Source organism: Corvus cornix, chromosome 1A, assembly GCF_000738735.6.
Source record: "Corvus cornix cornix isolate S_Up_H32 chromosome 1A, ASM73873v5, whole genome shotgun sequence".
Lineage (NCBI taxonomy): Eukaryota > Metazoa > Chordata > Aves > Passeriformes > Corvidae > Corvus > Corvus cornix.
This window is the reverse complement of record NC_047057.1, coordinates 1623902-1650951: the sequence shown is the minus strand read 5'-3', so window position 1 is coordinate 1650951 and position 27050 is coordinate 1623902. Positions and strand designations below refer to the sequence as shown.

Below are 27050 nucleotides of genomic sequence, written 5' to 3'. Positions count from 1 at the left end.
ATGTATCCATGATTTCTAGAAAGGGGGGGAAAAAAAAAGATTATGCCAAACGTGGAAAAAATTGACTTACCCTCTTCATTAATGTGCTATCTAAATTTTGAATAATGGATTTTAAAAGTTAATATCACTCTCAAAAACCACAGAACTTCGATCCTGTTTCCTGACCAACCAAAGCACATTTAAATCTCACATCAGAGCTCAGAGATTTCAATGAAAACACATCCCCCTGCACAGACTCACCGTTCTCCGTGAGAGAGAAACACACAGATATTACACCAGGCTCCCTGGCTCCCACTTTGCTCAGAAGGAATCTGCATCCAGCTCCAAATGCACAATTAATATTTCATCCAGCCCTGCTGAGTACCCTTGAGCTCCTAATTGACTGCACTGATCAAAGGAACAAAGTTAAATATCTGCGTTGCTGGAGGGGAACCCAAAGTTGTCGTGTCTGAAGTGACAATCACAGGTAAACACACTGAAAAAGGGCTTTAGGGAATTCTGAGATTCCAAAGGATAACAGGAGAATGGCCAAAGGATTCTCTTATTTATTTATCGGTGCAGAGCAACTGAGACAGGGGGAACTGCTGCCCACCCAAGTCCCCTCCTTAAGCTGGAACCAGATGATTTTTAAGGTCCCTGGGTCAAAGCACAATCCCTTGAACAAAGCAGCAGAAAGTCCAACAGATTTCTTGAGTGAGTTCACAGCCCTCAGGTGAATCCATGAGGGCCAAGCCCTGAGTGAAAGAACTGAGCAAAGAGAAGAGTTTATTCACAAGGAACAGGATTTGGGACGTGCAAGATAAACAAGAGCCTGGAAAGATCTACTGAAGTCTCTTTCCAAAGTCTCTTCCCACCTGAAGCAGCTCTGTGTGCTCAGAATCTGGACTGGTTTCAAGCTAAGAGGGGTGACAGCATCACTTCCATGCTGGAAAACTGTACCTACACTGGGCTTGTGGAGTGAAATGTGTTTGAGATCAGACACCTCTGCTTGAGTCACAGTAAGAAACTCTCATGGTGTCAGCACAGCTGTGTGTGAAGAGGTGAAAGAGCAGAAGGAGAAATAAGACCTTTGAGTAGCTCTGTTGCTAAGAAAAGCTCAGGGGTTGAGCTGAGTTATGGCATTTAACTCTTTAATTCCCAGCATCATTTACAAACAGCTCACACCTCTCTAAGGGATGTCAGGAGTAACTTGGGACATCATCCCCAGACAGAACACGTGAGAAAAAAATCAAGGAGACCACCAGCAACAGCATCATCAGCAAACAATCCTGCAGTGATTCTCTCCTGACAAAGCACCACCTGTTTGCTGTATTTGTAAGAGAAAAGATTAATTCCCGAGGTTTCTGTGCAGAGCTCACTGTCCTTGGCTGAGCAAAAGACGCTTAACTAAAGGCACAAAGCCTCCAGGCTCTGCCCAAGGATTTTTAGTAGCTTCCTATTTTCTGTTATTGAAAAAATAGTATTCATACAGGATTGAAAAAGTAGTATTTCATTAAGAACTGATAATCTGGACTTTTAACTTTCGTTTTTAAAAGCAGCTGATGTTAATTCAGGGCCAGGTTGGATGGGCTGAAGCAACTTGGTCTGGGGAGAGTCCCTGCCCATGGCAGGGGTTGGAATGGGATGGGATTTAAGGTCCCTTCCAACCCAAACTGTTCTGGGAATCAATGATGTTATTTAAGGTACAACAGGAACTTCTACAAACTGGAAGTTTGGGTCTGCACAAGCAGAAATAAAGCACAAATTCTTTGCGTGGCTCTCTGCACCACAGATTTCTGTGTTACAGAGGTATGTGAGTGCAGCAGGATGGTGACTGAAGATATTTGCATTAAGAAACTATCAATATTCCTCATTTACAGGCGGTGCAAGAGCCCTTCAGAAGTCACCATATGTGCCCCAACATCAGAAGGGTAACGAGGACAAGGAAATAAAGCCACACTTCCCTGGACTCGGTCCAAAGCCATCAATAAAAAGCTGATTTTCTCTCTCTCCTGCCTTTTTTCCCTCAGTGTCCAAAGATTTGGCAGCACTGCTTTGTGAGACAATTATATCTGAATATCAAAGTGTTGCTGTTATTAATTTACTGTGGTTTCACTGTACTCCTTCTCAGCTTCACAGTTCACAACAACACCAGTTAGAACACAAAGGAACTACTGCTAATATTTCAAATATTCACAGCTGAGCATCAAACAGAACTTCATGTGGGAGGTGTCCCTGCCCATGGCAGGGGGTGGAACTGGATGATCCTTAAGGTCTTTTCCAGCCCAAACCACTCCATGATTTTCTGATTATAACAATGCCTTAAATTCTATTTTCAGTAAACATTAATGAACCAGGCTTTGTGATAGAGAAATCACAATTAAAGGAAGACATGATATTGATGATTTGTCATTTATTCCCCCCCATTCTATGGGAACTGCCAACGAGGGTCATGTCCAAAAGTTTGTAATAAAGGGATAAAGCTCCCCAAAAATCTGTGACTCAGTGAACACCCCAAACTTCCAGATGATGCAAAGGATCCTCTGGATTACAACTGTGTCAAAGCAAACTTTGGGGAATTAATTCCATTCTTGGGGAAAACCTCACCACCAAACTGATCAGTCAACCCCCATGGAGGACTTGGGGTTTCCATCAGTCTGGCCAGCTGGGGATTAAGTTTTTCCCAAAAAAACCCAGCAGTAAGAAGCAATTCCACATTGTCCATGAGAGCAGCGGAGCAGGAGAGGAATGGCAGAATATTTAGGAAAAAGCACCAATGCACAGCTACAAATTCTAAATATACCACCAGAAATCAAAACCCACAGAAGAGAAGAACATTTATTTTAGGCTGCCTTTGCCCTCTCTGCTTCTTAAATGAATAATGAAGATGTCACTTGGCTCGAGACACCACGGGGGAATAAAATGTCACCACCGCAGCTGCCGAATTCCCCGCTCCCAGCCCTCCAAATTAAGGGGAAAAACCCACAAAACAAAGGGAGAATTTGATTAGGAAAAGTTCAAATCCTTGCCCAAAGCCTGGCTCTTCCTGTAATGCTGCATTCTTCTCTTCTTGTGTAAACTTCTCATTATAACAGAGCCATCTTCATAATGGAATAATTGGGGTTATAATGTAACTGTGGGAACATAATTCCAGCTTTAGGAGGGGCAGCATGGCCCTGTAATGTTGTTTTAATGTGATTTGGGGACTGCAGGAACTGCCTGAACCTGCTCACTTAGGATTTGATCAATGGGAATTAGGCTCTTAAAGAGATGAAGCATTTGATAATTCCCAATTTGATCAATGTGAATCAGGGCCTTCGTGGGGATAAAACATTTCTCATGGACGTTTGGAATATCAGCTTAATGCAGGCAGCAATAGGAACTGCAGACTGAAGACTTGCAGGTCTCTGATCCAGATCCACGTGGGGTATTTATATTTTTCCCCTTTTAACAGGGTTTAATTATCCCTAGAGACTGATGAAGCCACAGCTGATGTAATTTCAGGGATTAAATGGAGGAAGGAAAATCCAGGAAATATTTAATATATAACAACACCATCCACTTCTTGCTCTTGGAAGTGATGCAGCTTAAAAAGTGGAAGAAATTCAAGTTCTATCACTAAAACTTGGTCCCTAATTCTAGACATGCCGAAAATAAAGTCAGACTATTTGCTAATAACCCCACAATTAGATCCATTAATCTTGCACTTGGAACCTGAAATCACAGGCAGCACATGGCTTTATGCATTAACAAAATTTAGCAGCTCAACCTTACTTAATTCTTCTTTTACAGCCAATTAAACAACTCTTTAAACACCACTGGAGCCTCTGTCCTCTGAATCCTCACGTGCAATTAAACTGCATATGAGAAGTGCCTGTGACACCAAAGGAGCATCTTTAGGTCTCACTAAATCATTCCTCATTTATCCATCAAGTTCCATGAAGGAGGCAGTGATAAAATAACATCTCCTGCATCGAAACCTTCAATAAAAGGATACGGTGTTTAAAAGGATTTTATGTAAGGGAAAACCTTTAAATTGGAAAGGAATATTGGTATTTCAGGCACTTCATCAAATCTGCCACAATTTATGTGCATATTTCAGGCACCTTTTGATTTCCTGGTTTTTTCCTTTTGTTGTCTTTGAAGGCAATGGACCAATACTGGATCCACTGATGTAAAAATTACAAATAAATTTTAGGAAATTTGGCTTCAAGTGCAAAAGCAGCACAGCAATTGCAGTACTGCTATTACAGACCAGTCAAATGGATGATTTCAATTTATACCTTTCTAGAAAATTAAGAAAAGACCAAGCTCATCGAGTGTTAGGAATGTGATTCCCTCTCCAAATTCCCCTCAGTAAATATTCCTTGATTTCTGTACCCTTTAAAATGGTTTTCTTCAGTTTCTTCGATGCTCAAGACTGGCCCCTGCTCTATCAATCAGCTCCATTTGTACAGAAAGGAACCCAAAGTATTTGATTTATCTATTTTATTTAGGAAAACATTTATGTATCAGGAGGAAAATCCCAATCCCAAACCCATCTCCCACCTCTGACCACTAAACCCAGCCAGAGCTCTTCAAATCCCAACAAAACCTTGTTTTGGAATAATGCAAGTGAAATGAGGCAATCATTTGATTTAAAAAGCTGAGAATATCCCACTGTAACAGAGGAAGTAGACACCCAGGTGGGAATTTTATCCCAACCTACCTGGATTTCCAGACATGATGGAAAACCCTCCGAATTATGCTTAAATCAGACCTTGATCAATGGTCGTCCTGTCCCTCTTGCTTAAGGGACAGATGAATTTAGTGCTCAGTATACTCTGCACCATTAAACACTACAAAATTTTTTACATATACACCAGAGAATATTCAACAATTCATGCTGTTAAGAGATAAAATGTGTTTTTCTTACACTTTAAAATTTTATTTGTATCATTACCAGCAGCTCAGAGAGGACTTTTCTCTCCCTGCTCATCAAAAACCAAAACAAAACACAAACCAGAAGAAAATCCCTCCACAAATCTAAAAAACTCGTGGCAGAATAATTCATTTTCTGCAGCATTTCTTGGTTAGAGGAGAGAATTGAGGCTGTAAAAAGTTCTGTGTCCTCACTAAAATGATAAATGGAACCTCTTGCCTGAGGGATGGAGCAGCCCAAAGGGAAGAGTCCAAGGCTAAGGGTCACTGTCACTTTGATCCATCAATTACCAGATCTTCACTTCACTCTCTTCAGGACTAATCAAAATTATTTAATTTGACCTTCACTGTTGAGGGCAGAGTGAAATTCCTCATTTAAATCCTTCCCATGGTGCGAGCACGGGATGGATGGGATCGTGATGCAAAGCTGGAATCCCATTCTCGGTGCTCCATCAGAGAGAGGGATCTATTCTTAGACTCTTTCATGCTTCTTATCAACTACAAATTAACAAATGTATACTAAGTGTGCATCCCATTTCTCTGCAGCTTATGGTTCCTATACATTGGCCTCCAAATTCTCCCAAATTCCCTCCTTTTAACAGCCAGAGGGACTGATAGGATCTGTGAGGGAGGAAAGGGGAATTATTGTGCATTTTAATGTGGACAGAACTCATGCAGCTGCCAGGAAAAAACCAGGAGAACAGACTCACTTGAACCGAGCTGAGACTTCATCAGCAGCTTTTTGGTATTGCTCAGTGGTGACTTTGTAGAACTGGGCACTCTGGAAAGAAAACAGAATAAATACAGATTCCAGTTAACAGCATTTACAGGCACGCTAATATCTAGTCAATAAAGCTAATTTGGATTTAAGTTGTTTCAAAAAACCCTCAAAACCTAACCATAAAATGACAAAGTTTCAGAAATTACTTTTTTTGGGGGGTGGTTTTTTTTTTTAAGTGCATCCTCTTGATTATGCAAAAGGAATGGCTCCTGGGGAGGAAACCCTAAAGGGACACGGGGTGGGAATCCCATACTCAGCACAAGGTGCTCCTGGACTCTCTGCAACTTCTTCATTAGAAATTAAAATCAAAATACAGATTCTTTACTCCTTTGCAGTGCCCTGTTTGTGTTCCTCACACACATCTCCTCCCCTGCCTCACAGGTGACACTTGAGCCAAGCTTCAAAGTCACACAATAAATTAACCATGGCTCCACCTTCCCTTTTGCTCCTTGCCTTGAAAATGCCTCTCTAAGGAGTTCCTGGAATATTCCAAACTCCCAGGTTGCTTCAATCAGTTGCTAATTTTAATTTTTAAAGCCAGGCAGCTTCAGAACTGATTTTCATCTCCCTTAAACCCAGGGATAGCTTTGATTTGGTTCTACAAAATCATTCATTTCCAAAGCACAGGTGGGAGATGCTCACCAAGCAACAGAACTTTTCTATGTGTGACAACAGCAAGGGCAGTTTCTGGCTGTGGGAAGAAGGGGGAGGATATTCCAGAGGAGCACAAGGATGGCATGAGGTCAGACAGCTCTGGGAGAGGCCTGGAGGGGCTGGAGCGTGTCCAGGGAAGGGAACGGAGCTGGGAAGGGGCTGGAGTGGCTGAGGGAGCTGGGAAGGGGCTGGAGAATTCTTGAGGGAGCTGGGAAAGGGCTGGAGTGGCTGAGGGAGCTGGGAAGGGGCTCAGCCTGGAGCAAAGGAGGCTCCGGGGGGACCTTGTGGCTCTGCACAAGTCCCTGACAGGAGGGGGCAGCCGGGGGGGTCGGGCTCTGCTCCCAGGGAACAGGGACAGGAGAGAGGGAACGGCCTCAGGCTGGGCCAGGGGAGGGGCAGGGTGGATACTGGGAAAAGTCCTTCCCCAAAAGGGCTGTCCAGCCTGGTAGTGGTGGAGTCCCCATTCCTGGAGGGGTTTCAAAGCCGTGTGGATGTGGCACGTGGGGACATGGGGGCAGTGGTGACCTTGGCAGTGCTGGGAATGGTTGGACTTGATGATCTCAAAGGTCTTTTCCAGCCTAAAGAATCCTGTGATCCTACAGCCTGAGACAAATCACTGGAATGTTGTTTTGCTTCATGTCTCAATAACACAGAGGTGGCATTTTTCAGGAGGTTTTTATAGCCTCGGCACAGCTGGACCTCAGCTATAATAACCAAGGCACCTGGCTGCCCAGCTGGAGGGAGAAAGCAAAGTTGAAGCAGCTCAAAACTCCTCTGAAACCATTTTCCTCTGAATGCTGGTGGAAACAGGGCATGGAGAGGCAAAAAGGTTCTGCTGGCATTTGCAAGAATTCTCATGTAGCTTTGAGTCATCGGCATCCCAGGGAGTGATGTTAACATGGCAACAAAATCCTGACAATCCCACACTGGGAGATTGCATCAAAACCAGCTGAATCCTTATTTTAACAACCTGGGACTTTATCCCACGGTTTGGAGTTATTGATGCCTCAATATTGATTTTGCATCTTTCAAATATTTAACATATGTCAGGCTGGGAGAGCTGGGAATGTTCACCCTGGAGAAGGTTCTGGGAGAGCTCAGAGCCCCTTCCAAGCCTAAAGGGGCTCCAGGAGAGCTGCAGAGGGACTGGGGCCAAGGCCTGGAGGGACAGGAGGCAGGGAATGGCTTCCCACTGGAAAAGTGAAATTTAGATGAGCTATTGGGAAGGAATTCCTTGCTGAGAGGGTGGTGAGGCCCTGGCACAGGTTGCCCAGAGAAGCTGTGGCTGCTCCATCCCTGGAAGGAATTCCTGGCTGGGAGGGTGGGGAGGCCCTGGAATGGAATTCCCAGAGCAGCTGGGGCTGCCCCTGGATCCCTGGAAGTGTCCAAGGCCAGGCTGGACATTGGGGCTTGGAGCAGCCTGGGACAGTGGGAGGTGTCCCTGCCCATGGCAGGGGTGGGACTGGATGGGCTTTAAGGTCCCTTCCAATCCAAACCATTCCATGATTCCATAACACACATGGATGCCACGATCCAGTCCACGGGAAGCATCATTCCAATTTTAATTTGGGGTAAAACAAAGCAGTTTAGCTTAAGACACTGATGTATGGAAAAGCAAAATGATGGAAACATTTTTAGGAGGAAAAAAGTGGAAAAGCCTGGAAGTGGAGAGATCAGTCTTCCACAAAAGTCCCATATGACACAGGTCTGTGGTCACTGGGGGAGTAAACATGTCCTGAGGAATATTTATCATCTTATGAGCAGTGCTGGTCTCACTCCTGCAAAAACACTTCCCGAAATTCCAAAAGAAGCAGCACCAACTACAGAAAAAAGGCAAAGAAAAACATTCTTCCAAGCTCTCTCCTTGTGAATGATAATCCTGAAATGTACCGAAATCAGTGAATAAAATGCCAGCTCCAGACAGGGGTAAAATTGTATTGCAGGGCTCCTATTTTCTCACAAACGATAACAAATTGGGCAAGAGGCGCTGCAGGCAAAGGTCAGGCCTGGATCAGCAGGAGCTCAGAGCTCTGCTGCACTCCCCACTGCCAGCCCCACACCTAATCACTCATTTGCACCAAAACCCAGGTTTCCACGCACGGCACCGGCGGTCATTTATTTTTTCATAAATCATCGTTGGCCGGCGAGCAAATGGAAGTGAAATTCTCCTCACACCAGTGACCCCCTGGCATGCAGCAATCCCAGCTGCCCAATGACAGCCAGGCCCAGCTTGTTGGGATGGGATGGGATCGATAGGGCCGGGATGAGCCCGCGACGGGCGGCGGGGCGAGCGTGGCCAGGGCAGGGCTGAGATGATGAATCGCTCTCCATCACCCCCTGTCCCCTCCCAGGCCAACACGGACTAGAATCTTATTTAGGCTGCCATTTATCTTTCTTTGGCCCGGTCAATAAAGATGAACAGAACAGTTGTAAGGATCGATTGCAATTTTTTATCATTTTCAAGCATGAAGGAGCATTTCTGACATAAAAACAATATTGGGGGTGTACTTGTTCTGCTTTTTAATTGCAGTTCAAGTGATCAACTGAGCTGCTATGTATGCCCACAAGTTTCAATCCTACAAGCTATCAAGAAATCATTTGTTATCTTAGATGAAGTGTGCTGTTTGTTGGCTCAGGCCTTCCTTTGAAATTCACTCAGATTCTCTTTTAGAGATAAACTCTCTGTAATCCAGAGATGAAGTTTCATTTTCCCAGTCCTCCCTAATCCTCCAGATAAAAGTGCAGTGGTCATTTCCCTAAATGCAGATTAAAAATGGTGCCGTAACATCATTTCCTCATCTCCAGATAAAGGCATATATTTATTATCTTCATCCTTGGAAGTGTCCAAGGCCAGGCTGGATGCGGCTTGGAGCACCCTGGGATAGTGGAAGGTGTCCCTGCCATGGCAGGGGTGGAACTGGATGAGTTTAAAGTCCCCTTCCAACCCAAATCCAGTGGTTTTGGCCCAAAGGTAATGAACATATTGCAGTAAAATTGAGTAACAAGTGGTGCCTTTTCCAGAACCACCTCCAGAGTGAACTGAGAGAAACAGAGGCTGAAAGAGAAGTTAAAGAGAATTTCAATTTTCATTGTAAATCCATCCAATTTTCCCTGACACATACACAGAGCCATAGAAAATACAAATAATGCCATAAGTCACGAAGAGCAAAATGAGATCTAACCACGGGTGAAAAGTGTTTTCACCACGTTTGCCACTGAAATAATTTTCCCTGAGTGAAAGTGGGAGCAGCTTTTTAAAGCTGGAGGAATAAGAGGAGAATTATTTCTCTCGACAGCTCTGATTTCAAAGGTCTGTGTAAGAAAATAAATTCCTGGAGCCCCTCACAAGGTCACTGTTTTGTCTGCATGGGGGACCTCAAAGCACGAGTACACGTTTCACTCTGGGCTGAAAATCTTCAGATTTGCAGCCAGGTAAAGTTCTGAGAGATCCTGTGTCATGCAAGCTGATAAAAGATTATCAAAAGAACAAGGAGAACTTGAGATCCCTCATTTAATTTCACCAGAGCTACTTCACCTATATGCACCATTTTATTAAAAATGTGGTGAAGCTGTTTCTGCTGCAGACAGACCACGACTCATTTTGGCACTGAATTCTTGCTTTTAAGCCCCCTGGCTCTTAAAGCCCTGAAGAAATTCATTATGAGAGTAACATTCATGCAATCTATTTAATTTTTTAAATTAAATTTAATAGTTACGTAGTTAAGAGTAGATTTGACAAAGAAAAAAAAGACATTTGACTTGCATACAACAGAGACAAATCTGCCCTTTTGCTTCAAGTTAGTGCTGTGAAAGACAAAAATGAGCCCAGCTTGACTCCAGCTCAGCTCAGCACCTGCTCCACCCACCAAAGGAACGAAGGGCTTGGGCTGTTTGGCACCTTTGAGAATCAGGGGAGAATTTTTAATTTAAAGACTTCTCCTTCCTTCTCATCCTCCCCCACGGAAAGACTCAAAGCATCGGCAGGCAAAGATTATCCTGTTCCCTGAATGGCAAATTGGGAAGTTTTCTGTGCCTCTTTTAAATCCATTTCTGCTGCAGTTAAGCTTCTTTTCTCCCTTAATTGTACTTGTGGCCATTTCATCTCAGTATCTCTAACAAAGCCATTTGTGGGTAATAGGAAGCATTTTGTTTTAATCATCCTGTTGACACAGAGCCTGAGATCTGAATGGCCTCAAGAGAGGAGATTTCCAAAGCCACAATGAAGTTGCTTCACTGATTTTAGTCCAAATTCAAGACTGACCAGGCTGCTCCAAGCCCCAATGTCCAGCCTGGCCTTGGCCACTCCCAGGGATCCAGGGGCAGCCCCAGCTGCTCTGGGAATTCCATTCCAGCCCCTGCCCACCCTCCCAGCCAGCAATTCCCAATTCCCAATCTCCCATCCAGCCCTGCCCTCTGGCACTGGGAAGCCATTCCCTGGCTCCTGTCCCTCCAGCCCTTGGCCCCAGTCCCTCTGCAGCTCTCCTGGAGCCCCTTTAGGCCCTGCAAGGGGCTCTCAGCTCTCCCTGGAGCCTTCCCTTCTCCAGGTGAACACTGCCAGCTCTCCCAGCCTGGCTCCAGAGGGGCTGCAGCCCTGGAGCAGCTCCGGGGTCTCCTCTGGGCTACAGAGGAAAAGGCAAGATTAGAAGAAATAAACTTAAAAACATCCAGTCATGTTTCCATCTTTGAAAGCGCCACCAAGTGAACAAGGACAGGAGGAATTAGGGGAGAAGAAAGAACAAAAAGAGAATAAAACCATCAACTGTTCTGTGCCTACACCCCAGTTCCAAGTCACATTAAATTACAGCTTTATAAATATGACCATTCCAATGGCATTTGCATTCGAATTTAATGCCTCTGTCTCTGAATTGATTTTAACAAGCTATGGAAAAGCAAGCATTTAACATCAGACAGCTTCCCAAGTAAGGCTGCATCTTCATTCTGCCTCCCAGTGATCTATGGATGAGGGAATCTCTTCTGAAATGTCAGCAGATCAGGCCTGTGCTTGAATTTTTAGAGAAGTTATTTTTTATACAAGTTCTGACTGCTCTCATTTGATCCAGCTGCTCTACTCAGTCCATTGCTGCAGTTTTTATTCCAGAGATGAAACTAAGGATGTCCAAATCCACACTCAGGGATTCTACAGAACACTTAAGACTTCTACTCTTGTTTTAAAATCATATTATGAGCTCCTTCGTAATGAGGGGGCTCACTGCCCTCACTGGGGCTGTCATTAGGACTCACTGGATGGATGAGAAAGTTCTCTGGATCTGTCACAGGGCTGAAAATTGGGTTTTTATGAAATCTATCCAAACGGAGCATCTTTCCTTAAAAAAATGGCTGCTGCCCAAAGCAAACCAGTTTTCCAATCCTTAACTACAGCATAAAAGGTGCCTTTGGAGAAGGACCTAAGAAATCCCTTCCACCACAATTTAGGACAACTCAGGGACTAAAGATGAATGAACAGAGCAGGGGATGAGCTTTTGCAGCAGAGGAGAAATTTTTTTTATGTGCAGTAAGCGGGAGAAGTAGCTGCAAGGCAGGGAGAAGGAATTCAAACTGAAAGAGAAGCCCCACAGAAAAAAAATGCAGCAAAGGAAGCAAGCTGGGATGCTGGACTAAACCTGCAGAGGACACACAGATAAGGGAGTTAAGGCTAAAGCAAATCATCAGGATTTTGGTGGTGCTTGCCTAGAGCTCCCTATTTCAAATTCAAGTGCAATTCCCTCTCTTCTGCCTTTATAAAACCTCATCTGTCCCTTGCGGCCTGGAAGAAGCTGCGTCAGGACCAGGCTGTCCCTCTGACAGAAGAGATGCCTGAACTGTTATGGACTGGAAGGAGGATTTGGGACACCCAAAACTACCCAGTACCTGCTCCTACAGAGAGATAAAACCCCAAAGGTATCCAAATGTTTTGCAAATGCCACAAACCCACCCAAAAAAACCCCTGGAAGGTGTCCCTGCCCATGGCAGGTTGGAATGAGACGGTGTTTAAGGTCCCAAACCAATCTGTGATTCCACGAAACAAACCAATCTGTGATTCTACGACATGTGCTGTGCCTGGCAAACGCCCTGCAGGAAGAAAATTCACTTCCCATCAGTGATTGCTTGATTCCATGATGGGTGCTTGTCAAAGATATTCAGTGTGCAGCATGCGGGGTAAAATACTTAACTCAGTTATCAGCAGAAAATGGGGGGAAAGAGAGTGATTTTTGACCTTTTCTTCTGAATTTCCAACTCTGTTTTTCAGGCACCACTAACTAATGCCTTTAACTGCAACTATTAATGGCTCTGAAGTTTCTCCCCAGCCATGCCTCACTTCACTTTTCTGCCCTGCTAGAACATCGATCTCTAATTTGTTAACACTCAGAGCTGCCAAAGAAAATGAAAACCTTTGTGAAAAGGACAATTCTATTCAAAGTTCTTACAGCTATTCAGCCAAGCAGCTAATCTGCATGTAATTGTAGTCCTGGTGTTAATACAAATGTGCTCAGGCTTAGAGACGCACCTGAAAATGCACAACTGTATTTATGGCCCCTCCTGATGACAAGAAGCCTCATTCAAATCATTCCCATTTACAGTTTTCCTTCTCAGCTCAGCCCTGTTTTAAGGTTTTTTTAAAAAAGCCACTATTCTGTGTTTTAAATTATGTTCTCCCTCAGGAACCAATGGGGTTATTTCCCCACGACCTAAAGCAGGCTTTGCCCCCCAAAAGGAACATGGTACATCTTTGAGGCACACGGGAATGGGAATTGCTGCTGCCAGGGGTGATGCACAGGAAATGTAAGTTGGGAAATCCCTTCTGTTGGTGGCATCAGGGACAAACGGCAGCACAGGAATAAGGATTTTAAATTCCTGTCGTTGGTTGCTTTTATGGAATTAATTCTTAAATACTGGTCCAATGGGCCACTTATGCAAAGCAAAAACCACACCACAGGGAGCTACAGCAGCTCACAGGCAAACCATGATCAGCACGAATCCTAAAATCCTGGAATGGTTTGGGATTGAAGGGACCTTCAAGATTATCCAGTTCCAACCCCGTGCTGTGGGCAGGGACACCTCCCACTACCCAAGGGTCCTATCCAGGAACGGCTGTGACTTCCAGGGATATTCCAGTGTTTTATTCCAAGGTCCAGAGCTGTCCATTCTGCACATTTCATTTCAAAATACAGCAGCAGAAAGTCAGCTCAGCCTAAATCTCCTACTCCCTTCCTGCACAGCTCAGCTCATCCTGCATGAACGACTCCCACAAAGTCCTGAGGTGTTGGAAACTCAAGGCAAGACAATCTGAGGTCACTCACGGAGCTGTTTTGGCAAAACTTTTAGCAGAGACAGCGCTAAGTCCAGGGAAGTTCTTCCACGGTCCGCAGCAGCCATGATTTTAAGAGGAAGTCTCAAACTCTGAGAAAATCTGGGAAAATCCCTTTAACCACCACTTGTTTCCAACTCATTTTGACCAGAGGCAGAGGTCCCATGGAGTGGTCAAACAAGTACCTCCCTCCACGGAGAGCAAAGGGACAGGGATCCTAAGAGGCTGTGGTATCTGCAGCCTCGGAGGTCCCCAACAATTCCACAGAGCCCTCACCCATCTGCTCAGCGTCGGTGCTGACGCTGCTCTGAGCAGGTGCCTGGACCTCCCAAGGCCCCTTGCAGTCTTAGCAACTCCATAAATATGGAAATTTGGATCTGCTATCAGGGTGAAAATCTCTTTTGCCTTGTAGATGTGCAATCTGCTCTGCAGCTGGAGGTGAAATTCATCTTGTGGCAGCAGCCCAACAGAAAGAATCACAGATTAGCTCTGTCTTCTTTCAAATCAATGGAAAATAGCTGGGTTTAGCTCTGTTTATTAGATCTCCCCTATCACTGCTGCCTGAGATTGGCTGCCTTGGGCCATAATGAGTGCAAGATTACCATTTTTTGAAAAGCACAAATAACACTCACACGCCAGCCCAAGAGAGACCACGAATAAAGTTCCTGAAAGAAATTCTAAAATATTCTGTCTCTTTCAATCCAACAGCCCTGGCAACAGTGTCATGGCACAGGCTTGTGCTGCTGTCTCTCTCTCGATGCTTTAAGAAGTTTTGTCTGGTTTTTCCAGCTGATATTTGTGGGAACTTCCCTCAGGAAGCAGTTTGATCAATCCTACCAAATCCTCATTTTGTGGAATTATGAGCTGCAGTACCCAAACAGGATGAGTTCAATACCCAAAACCACTTTAATATTTGCATTTGGTCCGAGCAACAGACTTCTCTGAATGTTGCTGCCACAAATACTCTGAATTTTGGTGTCACCGTCAGGTGGTATTTTGATGATTGGGATTAGCAGGAGAGCAAAGAGGGGGTGAATATGGACAGCAGATTTTTTACTGTGCCAAGTTCATGATCCAGGTGAAAACAGCCACAAGAAAAGGCAGAAAATCTGGTATCAACCGACTGACAGCTGATGCTGCTACAACAAAAGCCAAAATGTAAGAATCTACATATCAATAACAGGTTTTGGTGATGGTGAAGCAACTGAAGAACTTCAAGGATGGTCTCTGGCAGCTGCTTTGAACACCAGGTGAGAGCAGTGAGGAGGTATCAGCACTGGTACAACAAAAACCACTGAGAATATAAAAAACCCCTGGTGAAAAACAATGTAGGTATTTGTTTGGATGACTGATAAGCACCTGAATCCAAGAAAATCACATTTTACACTCATATTAGGTGGAGAACTCTGCTCATATTTAGTGAAGCAAGAAAGGAAACGAGCTCTGAGCACGTTTAAATCAAAGTAATGGGAGAATTTCTCAGTGCTCTTCCAAGAGTGGATCCCAGCAGACCCATTGTGCTCGGAAGCTGCCTCGTGAAGGAAAAGCAGCCACAACTCAGACAGGTGGGCTCTCCCTAAAAACCTGCTCAGATAAATTCCAGGACCTAAGAAAACGAAAGCATGGCACAGTGGAATTATTAGCACCAAACACATTGATCTGGAAGTTTAAAAAGTCACTGCACTGCTCTTAATAAGGCAAAACCCACAGAATTCCTATGGCTGGATGACACACGAGGCCAAATAATTCAAACATTCCTACAAGCATTCTGAATTTGTAACTATGTTCTGTGACCTCTGAAGATGATTCCCACTATTTCCTGGGCTCCTTTTTCCTGCATTCCTCATGGGTTCTGTTTATTCTCACTGCCCATTTCCAGCTCCCTCCTGCAGTGCATTGTTGAAGCCAGAGCTGTTATTCTGCACTTCAGCCATCCCGCAGGTATTTGGGGGATGCTCCCTCCTACAGATGGATTGTTTTCCACTGGAGCCCTTATTTTTCCTTCCCATTCCAAGTGATCCCTTGTGCTGCACACCTCCATTTCTCCAGGCATCCACAGACAGACATTCCACCTTTTCCCTCACTGGCCTGAACAGACTTTCAGTTGTTTTTGTGAATGCATTTTGTGTCACCTACATTGTCCCCCTATCACGGCCATTTATTTTGGTAAAATCTCTGAACTCAACATTTCCCTGCGTAGGGTTAGAAAGGGTCTGCCAACCCCTGTGCCCATCGTGGAATTTGTTTTTTTGGATGGGATTCACCCCTGGAAGTGTCCCAGGCCAGGCTGGACGGGGCTTGGAGCAACCTGGGATAGTGGGAGGTGTCCCTGCCCATGGCAGGGGTGGGACTGGATGGGCACACACAACCACAATCATTTATAATTCTCCTTCATTCCTCACAGCAACAGGTCCAGCTGGATAAATTCCATCTCTGTATCGATTACCCAGCTGTCTGAGAATACATGGAAATACCTGTAAGTTTGGATTTTTGTATTTTACTTTATAAAGTATGGGAGCATTGCGGATGAACTTGATATAATCAATATTTTTTCTCCTCTTTCTCCCTCCAAAGAACCAAAGTGACTCTAAAAAGCTCCCACACCTTTGATCTGAGCAGCTACAGGAAAAACATCCCTTTTGTTACTATAAAATCTGGAATTACCTCATAGGGACAACACTCTCAGGCACAGGGTGGGTTTTCTGGGGTTGTCCTGTGCAGGGCCAGGTATTCCTGCCAGCAGGAGTTTTATTTATGCCACCTGCACCCTGATATTTTCCAGTTATTCTGTCTTCAAATTCTTAAAGCCTGGGCAAAACACTTCCAGGAAACTCAGTCACATAAAAAGAGGTTAGTGTGTCTGAAAACTTTTAATTGCATCAGCTACTCAAGTAAAAAGACATCAAATGTCCTCTCAAACACTGTCGCCAAATCCTTGTTCTGTCAACAACTGGTAAAAGTCCCACTTCGAAAACATCCCACACACTGCATGGTACAAACACACAGAGCATTTTACACTTGATTTTTCCAATATAAAAGCACAGGTCTCGTAAGGATTTTTCAGTTTTTCATTAAGTTCTTTCAATTTTACAAGTACCTGAAATAATCTCTTGTCAGTTCAAGGCAACGATTCAAAGAAAAAAATTCATTGATGTTTTCTGAATTTAAAAGGGTCATTTTCTGCTTTTTAAAAAGCCTTTAAAAAACCCCAATTTCTGCAGATTTGCTAACAAAAGGAAGTCCAACCTCTACTATTATCCAATAACTCATCTCACCTATACACAGCATTATTTTGTTTTGCTCAGTTGAGATCCCACTGAAAAACTCCTGCCTGATCAGTCACAAGAGATTCTCAAATCATCAGCATTCTGCACATTATTTTAAACATATAATTAAAGAAAGTTTCCAAAAAATTAAGTGACAGTAGCAGCAGAAACTCTTAAGAAGGATGGAGGCTCACAAAAGCTGTTTGAAAGGTGCAATGAATACAGTCTGGGCTGGATTTGTTCCACGGGGCGTGTTTGGCTGGCAAGGAATTATTGGGAAGAGTTAAATAAAAAAATATTGCACCTATTCAGTGGAATTAGAGGGACAAGAGAGAAAAGATATCAATGGTTTTTCATATAAACACAGCAAATGGAACAGCTTCAGCTACAGGGAACTGCACCGAGTAAGGACAGACAGAGCTCTGAGCTCTGGCACACAGGGAATGGCATTCCCTGGAAAACAGCTCTGATTTCACACTGGGGCTCTTCTCTTATTCCAAAACATCTTTGATTTTCTTCTTAAAGAATCACAGAATAGTTTGGGTTGGAAGAGACATTAAAGCTCATCTCATTCCACCCCTGCCATGGGCAGGGACTCCTCCCACTGTGCCAGGCTGCTCCAGCCCCAATGTCCAGCCTGGCCTTGGACACTGCCAGGGATCCAGGGGCAGCCACAGCTGCTCTGGGAATTCCATTCCAGCCCCTGCCCACCCTCCCAGCCAGCAATTCCCAATTCCCAATCTCCCATCCAGCCCTGCCCTCTGGCACTGGGAAGCCATTCCCTGGCTCCTGGCCCTCCATGCCTTGGCCCCAGTCCCTCTGCAGCTCTCCTGGAGCCCCTTCAGGCCCTGCAAGGGGCTCTCAGCTCTCCCTGGATCCTTCCCTTCTCCAGGGGAACATTCCCAGCTCTCCCAGCCTGGCTCCAGAGCAGAGGGGCTCCAGCCCTGGGGCAGCTCCGGGGCCTCTCTGGACTCTCTCCAGCAGCTCCAGGTCCTGCTGCTGTTGGCTCCAGGGCTGGGGCAGCTCTGCAGGTGGGGTCTCACCTGAGAGGGGCACAGGGGCAGAATTCCCTCCCCTCTTACTCTTTACAGAACAACCCAGAGCTTCCAAAAAGCATTTTTTGGTGTGTTGTGCTCCCTTCCAGCGTCACCTGCTGAATGCAAAGCTCTCGAAACTGAAACCCAGCAGGAGATGGCAATGAGAAAAGGAGGAAAAATCTCCATATTACTGTTGTAATCCCAAAAAGCCACACACATCCAGCCCCTAACGCTGCTGCAAATCCCACCAAGTAGGGTTTGCTGAAAACTGATGCATGAGATATTTCAGTACCACCTACAACAGTCCCTAATATTCAGTTTTGTAACCTGCATTCTGCTGTTTCACTGCACTGCACGGCAAATCCACGTGAAATGGGAGCTGCCCAATACGAAAAACAACAATTCCCCATCTTAAAAGTTGGAATCTGATCCAAAAAGGGAAGTAGGATGCAAACATGTTAGACAAGGAGTGCCAGAAATGAGTAAATAGTCATTCAAAATGAATGCTCTCACACATTGCTGAATAAAAATGGTGGAAGGAAACGACTGCACGTTTTAACCCATGTCTCAGCATAAGGAATTGTGTGCTGCCTCCTTCTAGAGAATTTATCAGGGAATTCACTCAATATCTGGATGATTCCACTGCTTTCCTCTTGCCTGGAGAAAGTGAGGCAGTGAAAAAATGGTGAATTTCCCAAGAGATGAAACAGAAGTAGTTCCAGTGAGGCCCTGGAATGGAATTCCCAGAGCAGCTGGGGCTGTCCCTGGATCCCTGGCAGTGCCCAAGGCCAGGCTGGACGGGGCTTGGAGCATCCTGGGACAGTGGGAGGTGCCCCTGGGATTGGAACTGGATGGGCTTTAAGGTCTTTTCCAACCCAAACCATTCTGATTCCATGATTCTCTGAACTCCTGAAATCCACAAGAAGCTTGGCATGAACAGACATCGGAGCTGGCACGGAACAGAAATTATCTGCAGTGCTTTTAAAAACACATATGGCATCAAAAAACACCAGAAAATATTCTGTATTATTGTCGCAGCCTATGGGAAACAGGGAATATCTTCTTTGGGCTTTAAGTTGAATGTATCAATTTATATAGAGAATAATTTTTATTGCAGGAAAAAAATCTGTGAACTGGATTAAAGTGGTACCGGATATGAAAAACAGTCTTACCTTATTAAGGTAAGACATTTAAACAATTCTAATTCTCTTCTGAGAATCAGGTAAATGTTTGAACTCCTCTGCTGTGGTTCATTTGGATTTGTTTCCTAATTAGCACAGATCTGCTTTGGTATTTTCCTGAGCATAAATTTCCTGAGTGATTATGGCCTACAAAGGGTTAAATTCCCTGACATGCAGGGAAAAAATAAAGATTTCTAAAGTGGCAGGAGAGTATCTCCTGGTTTCAAACACATGATTTTCCTCCCCTGTTTCAAAGGGAAAGGCCTTTTGAGGCACAGCAATATGCATGTGAATAGATCTGCATTGAAAAGTCCCAGCTCTCAGGTAGGAAAATGCTTTCTGCTTCCAAAGGAGTGAGGTGGGGGAACTTTCATTTCTCCCCGACACACTGAAGGGGCTCAACACGCCACCAGCAGCAGCATTTCTATCCCCAGTCCCACCTCTGAGGGTTCATCCACTTCTGCTGTGTCAAAATCCTAATTAAAACCAAGAGCAACAACGAGCTCAGCCCAGCAGAGCTGGGTCTAGTTCATACCAAGCTGGTGGCAGACACAGAACCCACAAACAGGGTGGAAAACAGACCACATAAAAAAGAGAAGAAACTTCCACCCTGGAAGGATTAGTGTGAAAATGACACGTTATTTTTCTAGGAGGATCTCACAAATACAGAAACTCGATGCCACCTCTTCTCTCCTGATTCACAGGGTCAGGGATTTTAAAGGAAACTTGCAGTGCCCAAGACCAATTGGTTTTGCTCTTTAAAGCAAAAATTTGGCTGCAACGAAGTTGTCACCAGGCTCTTCACAAAGTCCACTACTCTGATTTTCTCTCACCTCTCCTATTTTCTCCCGTTTTCTTCCTACGGCTCCCTCTGGTCATCTTCAATTAGACTTCCTTCTCTCCGTTTGAAATTTACTGGTTTCGTTTTGGGGGAGTTTCACAGAGCACAGAAAAATACAGAATTTTGCCTTTCTGTACTGAATTCTAAATGCAGAAGAAAAACCTTTACTTAAACTTTCATTCCTGTGGCAAAGCCTGGCCAAAGCTGGATCTGTGCCACAAGTAATGTCAGAAAAAGCTGGTACAGCTCTCTTCTCTCTGCTGTGGGGTCGCATCCCAGGATTTCGGTCCAGCTCCCACTGTGGCCGGACTCTCCCTGATTTTAAGGATGTTGCCACTGGACACAGCTGCTCCTGGGCAGGGCTTGACCTCCCGCACATGAAAAGCACAATAAAATGAGGTGAAGAAATGCTACACCCAGAGCAGGGCGTGATGCAGAGCCCAGATTTCCTCAGGTATTGTGGGAGCTGGTTTGCTTTACACAAAGCTTTCCCCAAACCCAGCATCCTCTGTGCTTACACTACAGAAACAACAATTAAATCCACTGTCTTCTTGTTTCCTGTAACACAAAGGTGAACCAGCAAAACTCATACGGAAAAAGCCGGGTCTAAATCACAGCTTATTGCTCATAAACCTGAATCAACTTCCCAAAAATCCATTGCTGCCAGATGTCAGTGGTCCATCTCTGGCTGCAGAGATCCCTCTCTCCCACTGAAGGCCAAGTTATTAATAAATTGTTTTTCAACTTAGGTTGGATTGATCATTTATTTTCAAAATTCCTTTTCCCATCATTTATTCATTACACGCCTCCTCTTGATGTAAGAGGACATTTATTGCCTTCTACATTTATTGTGCTGGCAAACAGAGCCATTCAGCAGCACTTCCTGGGGATTCTCTAATTTATCTATCAGTTATGGCTCTGGACTATTTTTAGGGGCAGGAAGAATTAAAATATCACTCAGAGTGACAGCAGTGAAAATGAAGGCAGCGAGTCCTCGGGAAGATTATTCCTGTGATTCCATGATTGCAGCCATTGGGTTTACAGGATCATTTACCAAAAAAAAAAAAAAAAAAAAAAAAAAAAAGGCATCATTTCTCATAAACATCGCTGCTTTCTAATGAGAATAATTACTTGTTAATGCTGAGGCAAAAAGGGTCTGTTTTCCTCTAATCATAAAATCATTTAGGTTGGAAAAGCCCTGAGATCATCAAGTCCAACCATTCCCAGCACTGCCAAGGCCACCACTGCTCCCATGTCCCCAAGAGCCACATCCACAGGGATTTGAAACCCCTCCAGGAATGGGGACTCCACCACTACCAGGCTGGACAGCCCTTCTGGGGAAGGACTTTTCCCAGTATCCACCCTGCCCCTCCCCTGGCCCAGCCTGAGGCCGTTCCCTCTCTCCTGTCCCTGTTCCCTGCCAGCAGAGCCCGACCCCCCCGGCTGCCCCCTCCTGTCAGGGACTTGTGCAGAGCCACAAGGTCCCCCCGGAGCCTCCTTTACTCCAGGCTGAGCCCCTTTCCAGCTCCCTCAGCCGCTCCAGCCCCTTGCCAGCTCCGTTCCCTGCCCTGGACACGCTCCAGCCCCTCAGTGTCCTCCTCCTGAGGGGCCCCGGGCTGCCCCAGGATTTGAGGTCCCTCAGCAGGGCAAGCACAGGAGAATGGTCACTTCAATTTAGAGTTGTAATAATTTCTGATCCTGTTACCTCAACAAAGAAATCCTGCAAAGCACCTCCCTGAAGGTTCCTTTAATACAGAGTTAACTTAGCTCAGTACTTGTTCCCAAACTTCAACCTGTGCTGGGGAGATGGTGGGAGGAGGGAACAGACCCGGGTGAAGCGAAAGCTGCTTATTCATTAACTCCCCATATGTTGAAACATTTTGCCATATCCTATGCAAAGCGATAAACACAGCTTTGAACATTCAAATGACAAATTCCTTCAGTTTGTTCCTTTTTGCCTATTTAAAAGATTTTCCTCTCGTGACAGTTTTTTCTTTTGCTCGGTAAGATGGGGAAGGGGAAAAGAGCAGATGAAGCAACACCCAAAAAACCCCATGGTCACCAAGGGGGGCTGAGGCAATGCTGGAATGTTGGATTCAAAAAGTGAGTGGTGCTGGATAAACTTGGCCTCACTGGGATTCCACTGTCCCAGGCTGCTCCAAGCCCCAATGTCCAGCCTGGCCTCGGACACTGCCAGGGATCCAGGGGCAGCCACAGCTGCTCTGGGAATTCCAGCCCACCCAGCCAGCAATTCCCAATTCCCAATCTCCCACCCAGCCCTGCCCTCTGGCACTGGGAAGCCATTCCCTGGCTCCTGTCCCTCCATGCCTTGGCCCCAGTCCCTCTGCAGCTCTCCTGGAGCCCCTTCAGGCCCTGCAAGGGGCTCTCAGCTCTCCCTGGAGCCTTCCCTTCTCCAGTCTGGGCATTCCCAGATGGTTTGGAGCACCCTGGGATAGTGGAAGGTGTCCCTGCCCGTGGCAGGGGGTGGAGCTGGATGAGCTTTAAGGTCCCTTCCAACCCAAATTATTCGGTGATTCTATAAACACATCCCAGCTCCAGGGCTCTGAATTGTCAGTTTCCATCCAGATACCATCACCCCTCAGACTTGTGCTAATTCTTCCAAAACAAAAACATGGTATTAAGTCATCTTTTTCCCCAAACTAAAACTACAAAAAAATCAAAAGTCTTCCTAAACCCTTGTTTGTTGAAGAAATAAAAAAGACTGCAACAACCTGTATGAAATTGTGGTTACACATTAAAAGTTATCAGGTGTTTTAGTGCACAGTAGGAAGAAATCCTGGAATATTGGTTATCAAGGGTTTTTTTGTTCTCTATAAAGACACACATACATAATGGAAAAATAATCTATAAACAAACATTTAGAGAAACATCAATACCTGCTATTCAGCGTGGAACAACTCCTCATTTTGTTATTAAGCAACATTTCAGCCTTGCTATTGATTGGCTATGTGATAGTGAAAAATGAGACTGAACCAGGTATTTTTCATGGTGAACATGAAACTGCATTTTTGGTGCGCTTCGGGGAAAAACACATGGCTGAGGTGTGTGTTTAATAATAAACATCTTAGCTACTTAGTCAGAAATGGTAAATAAAAGATTATGAGGAGGAAAAAAAAATGAAATCAAGGCTGAGACCCAATTGTTCAGAACAATGATTGTGGCTGAGCAAGATACGGAGGCAGAGCATTAAATCCAACACTCCAGCCCGGGCTGTCAATCAGGTGGAGGTTTCAGATATTGTAATTGGTAGCAAGTTTCCTAATCTCAACCTGCCAGGCAAGAAGCAATTCAACAAAAGCTCTGTCCCCCAAACAGAACGAAATCTGAAAAGAGAAATTTGCTAATATTGGCAAGATCACAGGGTGTGTTGACAGCTTTATTATGCTAAACTGACAAAAACATTACACTCTGGTCAGTGCTAAAAAGGGTGGTTTTTCAGGAGCAATGTGGAAATACAAAGCACTGGGAAAGTCTGATGAACTCCTACTTTTATCTCCCTGGTGCAGCACATGAGCTGAGACATTGAAAAGTCTCTTGGCCCAAGTACAAAATGAGAAATTAATATATCTTGATTTTCTCCTCAGCTCTCCCACCGCAGTGATTTGGGAGAGCTGCAAGAAGTCAGTGTGGCAGCTGAATACCCATTTAAAAAGGAAAAGGCCCCACTAACTTCACAGAAATAACACAATTCATTAACAATGAGATGATATGACAGCCTGTGGAATTCATCAGATGGAAGCTGTAATATATTTTATTGCTTCTATTAGAAAAGGGTTTGGAAATAGAGTTAAAGTATTGACTCTGTGTGTGCGTGTGCATATATACATTTATTTATTTGATACAGAAATAGAGCCAGCCAAACAGAAACAGGACACAAACACTGAGAGTATCTCAAAAATAGGAGCAGAGTGGGAATGATGGAATTATTTTCTTTCAAACCACGGATATTTAGGGAATACTGGACTAATTCCATGCCTCCATGGGAACAAGGACACCAGGTTTGTTGAGCTGTCCCTCCCTCTCCCCTAAGTGCTCATCAGCCAAAATAACTTCCTCCTTTGCTGGATCCAGCCTCAAGTCTCCAAACATGCACCTACATCCCTGCAAGTTGGCTTAGGAATGTGTGAAGGAATGCACACAAATGTGGGGAGAGTAAACATGTTTGCTCTGGCAAATACAGACTCCTAAACACGAGAGGTGAGAGCAGAATCATCCTCTGCTTGTGGAATTCTTGCTGCTACAGCCACGTGCGATGATGAAGAGTAAACAGACTGATAACTGAACACAAATAGAAACAAAAAAAAGCCTTTAAACTGCTAAATTACCTCGTAGGGAATGAAAATGTTTGTGGTTATTATCCTGCTTTGTACCTGTCCTTCCTCTGTTATCTACATCTTGCAAACTCCAGTGTAGGAGAAGTCCTGCAAACAGCTTCTGCTTATTGAGTTGTTGAGATCTGAAAAGGTAAACAAGGTTCTGAAGCATCTGAACAAATGTGGGGCTGGCATTGTTGGCACCTGAGCACTTCTGTCTCCACAAAAAAAAAGCCAATTCCTGGCTGGGAAGCTGCGGATCAGCTCCTCAGCTCAGCGCTGGGGCTATCACTGCAGAGCATGTCGGGCCATCCTAAGCCCTGAATAGAAAAAGGAAGAGATCATTAAGTTATAATTTCCCCACACAATTGGTATAAGCATTTCCTACCAACAGGATTAGGATGAATACAAGATCCCAGAATAAAGCTGCTCAGCAGTGAGGATGGCAGTTTAGTGTCTAGTAAATTTGATTTCTCTGAAAATCCTGACACATCATAATAGCAAAATCCTATTTACTGTAGCAAGCAGGATGGATAATACCATTTAACACCTGGTATAGAATGTGCCATCAGCTCAGAGCTTTGTGCTCTGTGTGCTCATCTTACCTTAAGGTTAATGCTCCTTGACAGCCTCATGGAAAGCAGAATCCCCAAATTAAGCACCAAGCTTGGGATTTGCAAATCCTTCCTCAACGTTTAAGTCAGGGAAAAAAACGGATGCAGAGAAGTGGATCAACATTTCCTGAACTTAATGTCTGTATTCCCAGGCTGGGATCTGGCACTGAGCCCTGTGTGGAGCAGGAATGTCCCTACACCAAGGCCACCACAGCTCCAAGGCCATGTGGGGACTGTGGAATGGGCAAAGAACTGTCAGGGAGGTGACCTGTAGGCTGTTAAATCTGTAGTGAATCCAACGTAATACTGAAACCTCCAAATTCCTACAGAACGGCAGAATCATGGAATTGTTTAGGTTGGAAAAGCCCTTTGAGATCATCAAGGCCACCAGCGAGCCATGTCCCCAAGTGCCATATCTTCAAGTTGTTTAAATGCCTCCAGGGATGGGGACTCCACCTCTGCTAGGGCTTGACAGCCCTTTTCATAATGAAATTTTCCCAATATCCAAACCTCCCCTGGCCCAGCCTGAGGCCGTTCCCTCTCTCCTGTCCCTGTTCCCTGCGAGCAGAGCCCGACCCCCCCGGCTGCCCCCTCCTGTCAGGGACTTGTGCAGAGCCACAAGGTCCCCCCGGAGCTTCCTTTGCTCCAAGCTGAGCCCCTTTCCAGCTCCCTCAGATTTGTGCTCCAGGATAATCCCATTACCTCACCCCACAACCACATTCATCTACAAACTGCTCAACACTAAAGTATTTCTAGGAAACTCAGGAGCACAGGAACTTGGCTCCAGTGGAAAGTATTAAGATTAATATGGGGATCCATATCTTGCTCATTCACACTGATAAACTAAGTAGTTGTGTCGTACAGCAGGGTATTAAAATTAATTTCCTTCTGCTCCCATGACTTGGGGCAGGATTCTCCTAATGATGCATATTAGCATTAGGAAGCAGTGCAACATGAAAATAGCTGGGTTTGCTGGAGGAAATTGGAACTGGGGAGTCCCATCAGTCTCAGAGACAGAGCAGGAGCACAGGCAGTTCACTGAGTGTCTGTGTGATGCCAGAACTACAGCGAGAAGCAAGAGAGGGTCATGCTTTCCTTCATAAAAAATGTTGTAAAGCAAAAGCAACAGGGGTGAGGGAAAACTGGGATGTCACCTGCTCTGCATGAAAATTGTGTCCAAGTGTTGATGGGGACTGGGACCTGCACAGCAAAGGGACACCAGAGATGCAGAGATGGTTATGAATAAAGGCTACAGACACTGAGGCACTGAAACCAGTCAAAAATACTGCACCTCTCCACTGGAACTAGAGGGACAATACAGTGAAGATATCAACAGTTTTTCCTATAAACACCAGAAATGGAACAGCTTCAACTACAGGGAACTGCACCGAGTAAGGACAGACAGATCATGTGGCACACAGGGAATGGCATTCCTTGAGAAAGGGCTCGGATTTCACACTGGGGCTCTTCTCTTACTCCAAAGCATCTTTGATCTTCTCCTTAGAGAGTCACAGAATGGTCTGGGTTAGAAAAGACCTTCAGGATCACCCAGTTCCACCCCTGCCATGGGCAAGGACACCTCCCACTGTCCCAGGCTGCTCCCAGCCCCAATGTCCAGCCTGGCCTTGGACACTGCCAGGGATGCAGGGGCAGCCACAGCTGCTCTGGGAATTCCATTCCAGCCCCTCCCAGCCAGCAATTCCCAATTCCCAATCTCCCATCCAGCCCTGCCCTCTGGCACTGGGAAGCCATTCCCTGGCTCCTGGCCCTCCATGCCTTGGCCCCAGTCCCTCTGCAGCTCTCCTGGAGCCCCTTTAGGCCCTGCAAGGGGCTCTCAGCTCTCCCTGGATCCTTCCCTTCTCCAGGTGAACATTCCCAGCTCTCCCAGCCTGGCTCCAGAGCAGAGGGGCTCCAGCCCTGGGGCAGCTCCGGGGCCTCTCTGGACTCTCTCCAGCAGCTCCACATCCTCCTGATGTTGTTCCCAGGGCTGGATCCAGCTCTGCAGGTGGGGTCTCACCTGAGAGGGGCACAGGGGCAGAATCCCCCCTTCCCCTGCTGCCCACGGGGGATTCTGGTTCTCAGTGCCCATGGCCAGGGCAGGTCCAGCTCTCACCCACCAACACCCCCAAGTCCTTCT

General features: G+C 45.3%; 1 protein-coding gene across 3 annotated transcripts in view; it reads right to left on the bottom strand.

Moving 5' to 3' along the window:
- CHCHD3 (coiled-coil-helix-coiled-coil-helix domain containing 3) overlaps positions 1-27050 on the bottom strand; it is a 126128-nt gene that overhangs the window by 22085 nt on the left and 76993 nt on the right. For all 3 annotated transcript variants that reach the window (XM_039571252.1, XM_039571254.1, XM_039571253.1), the window contains one exon: positions 5610-5680. In XM_039571252.1, the coding sequence (XP_039427186.1) occupies positions 5610-5680 (71 nt within the window). The remainder of the gene's footprint in view (positions 1-5609; positions 5681-27050) is intronic.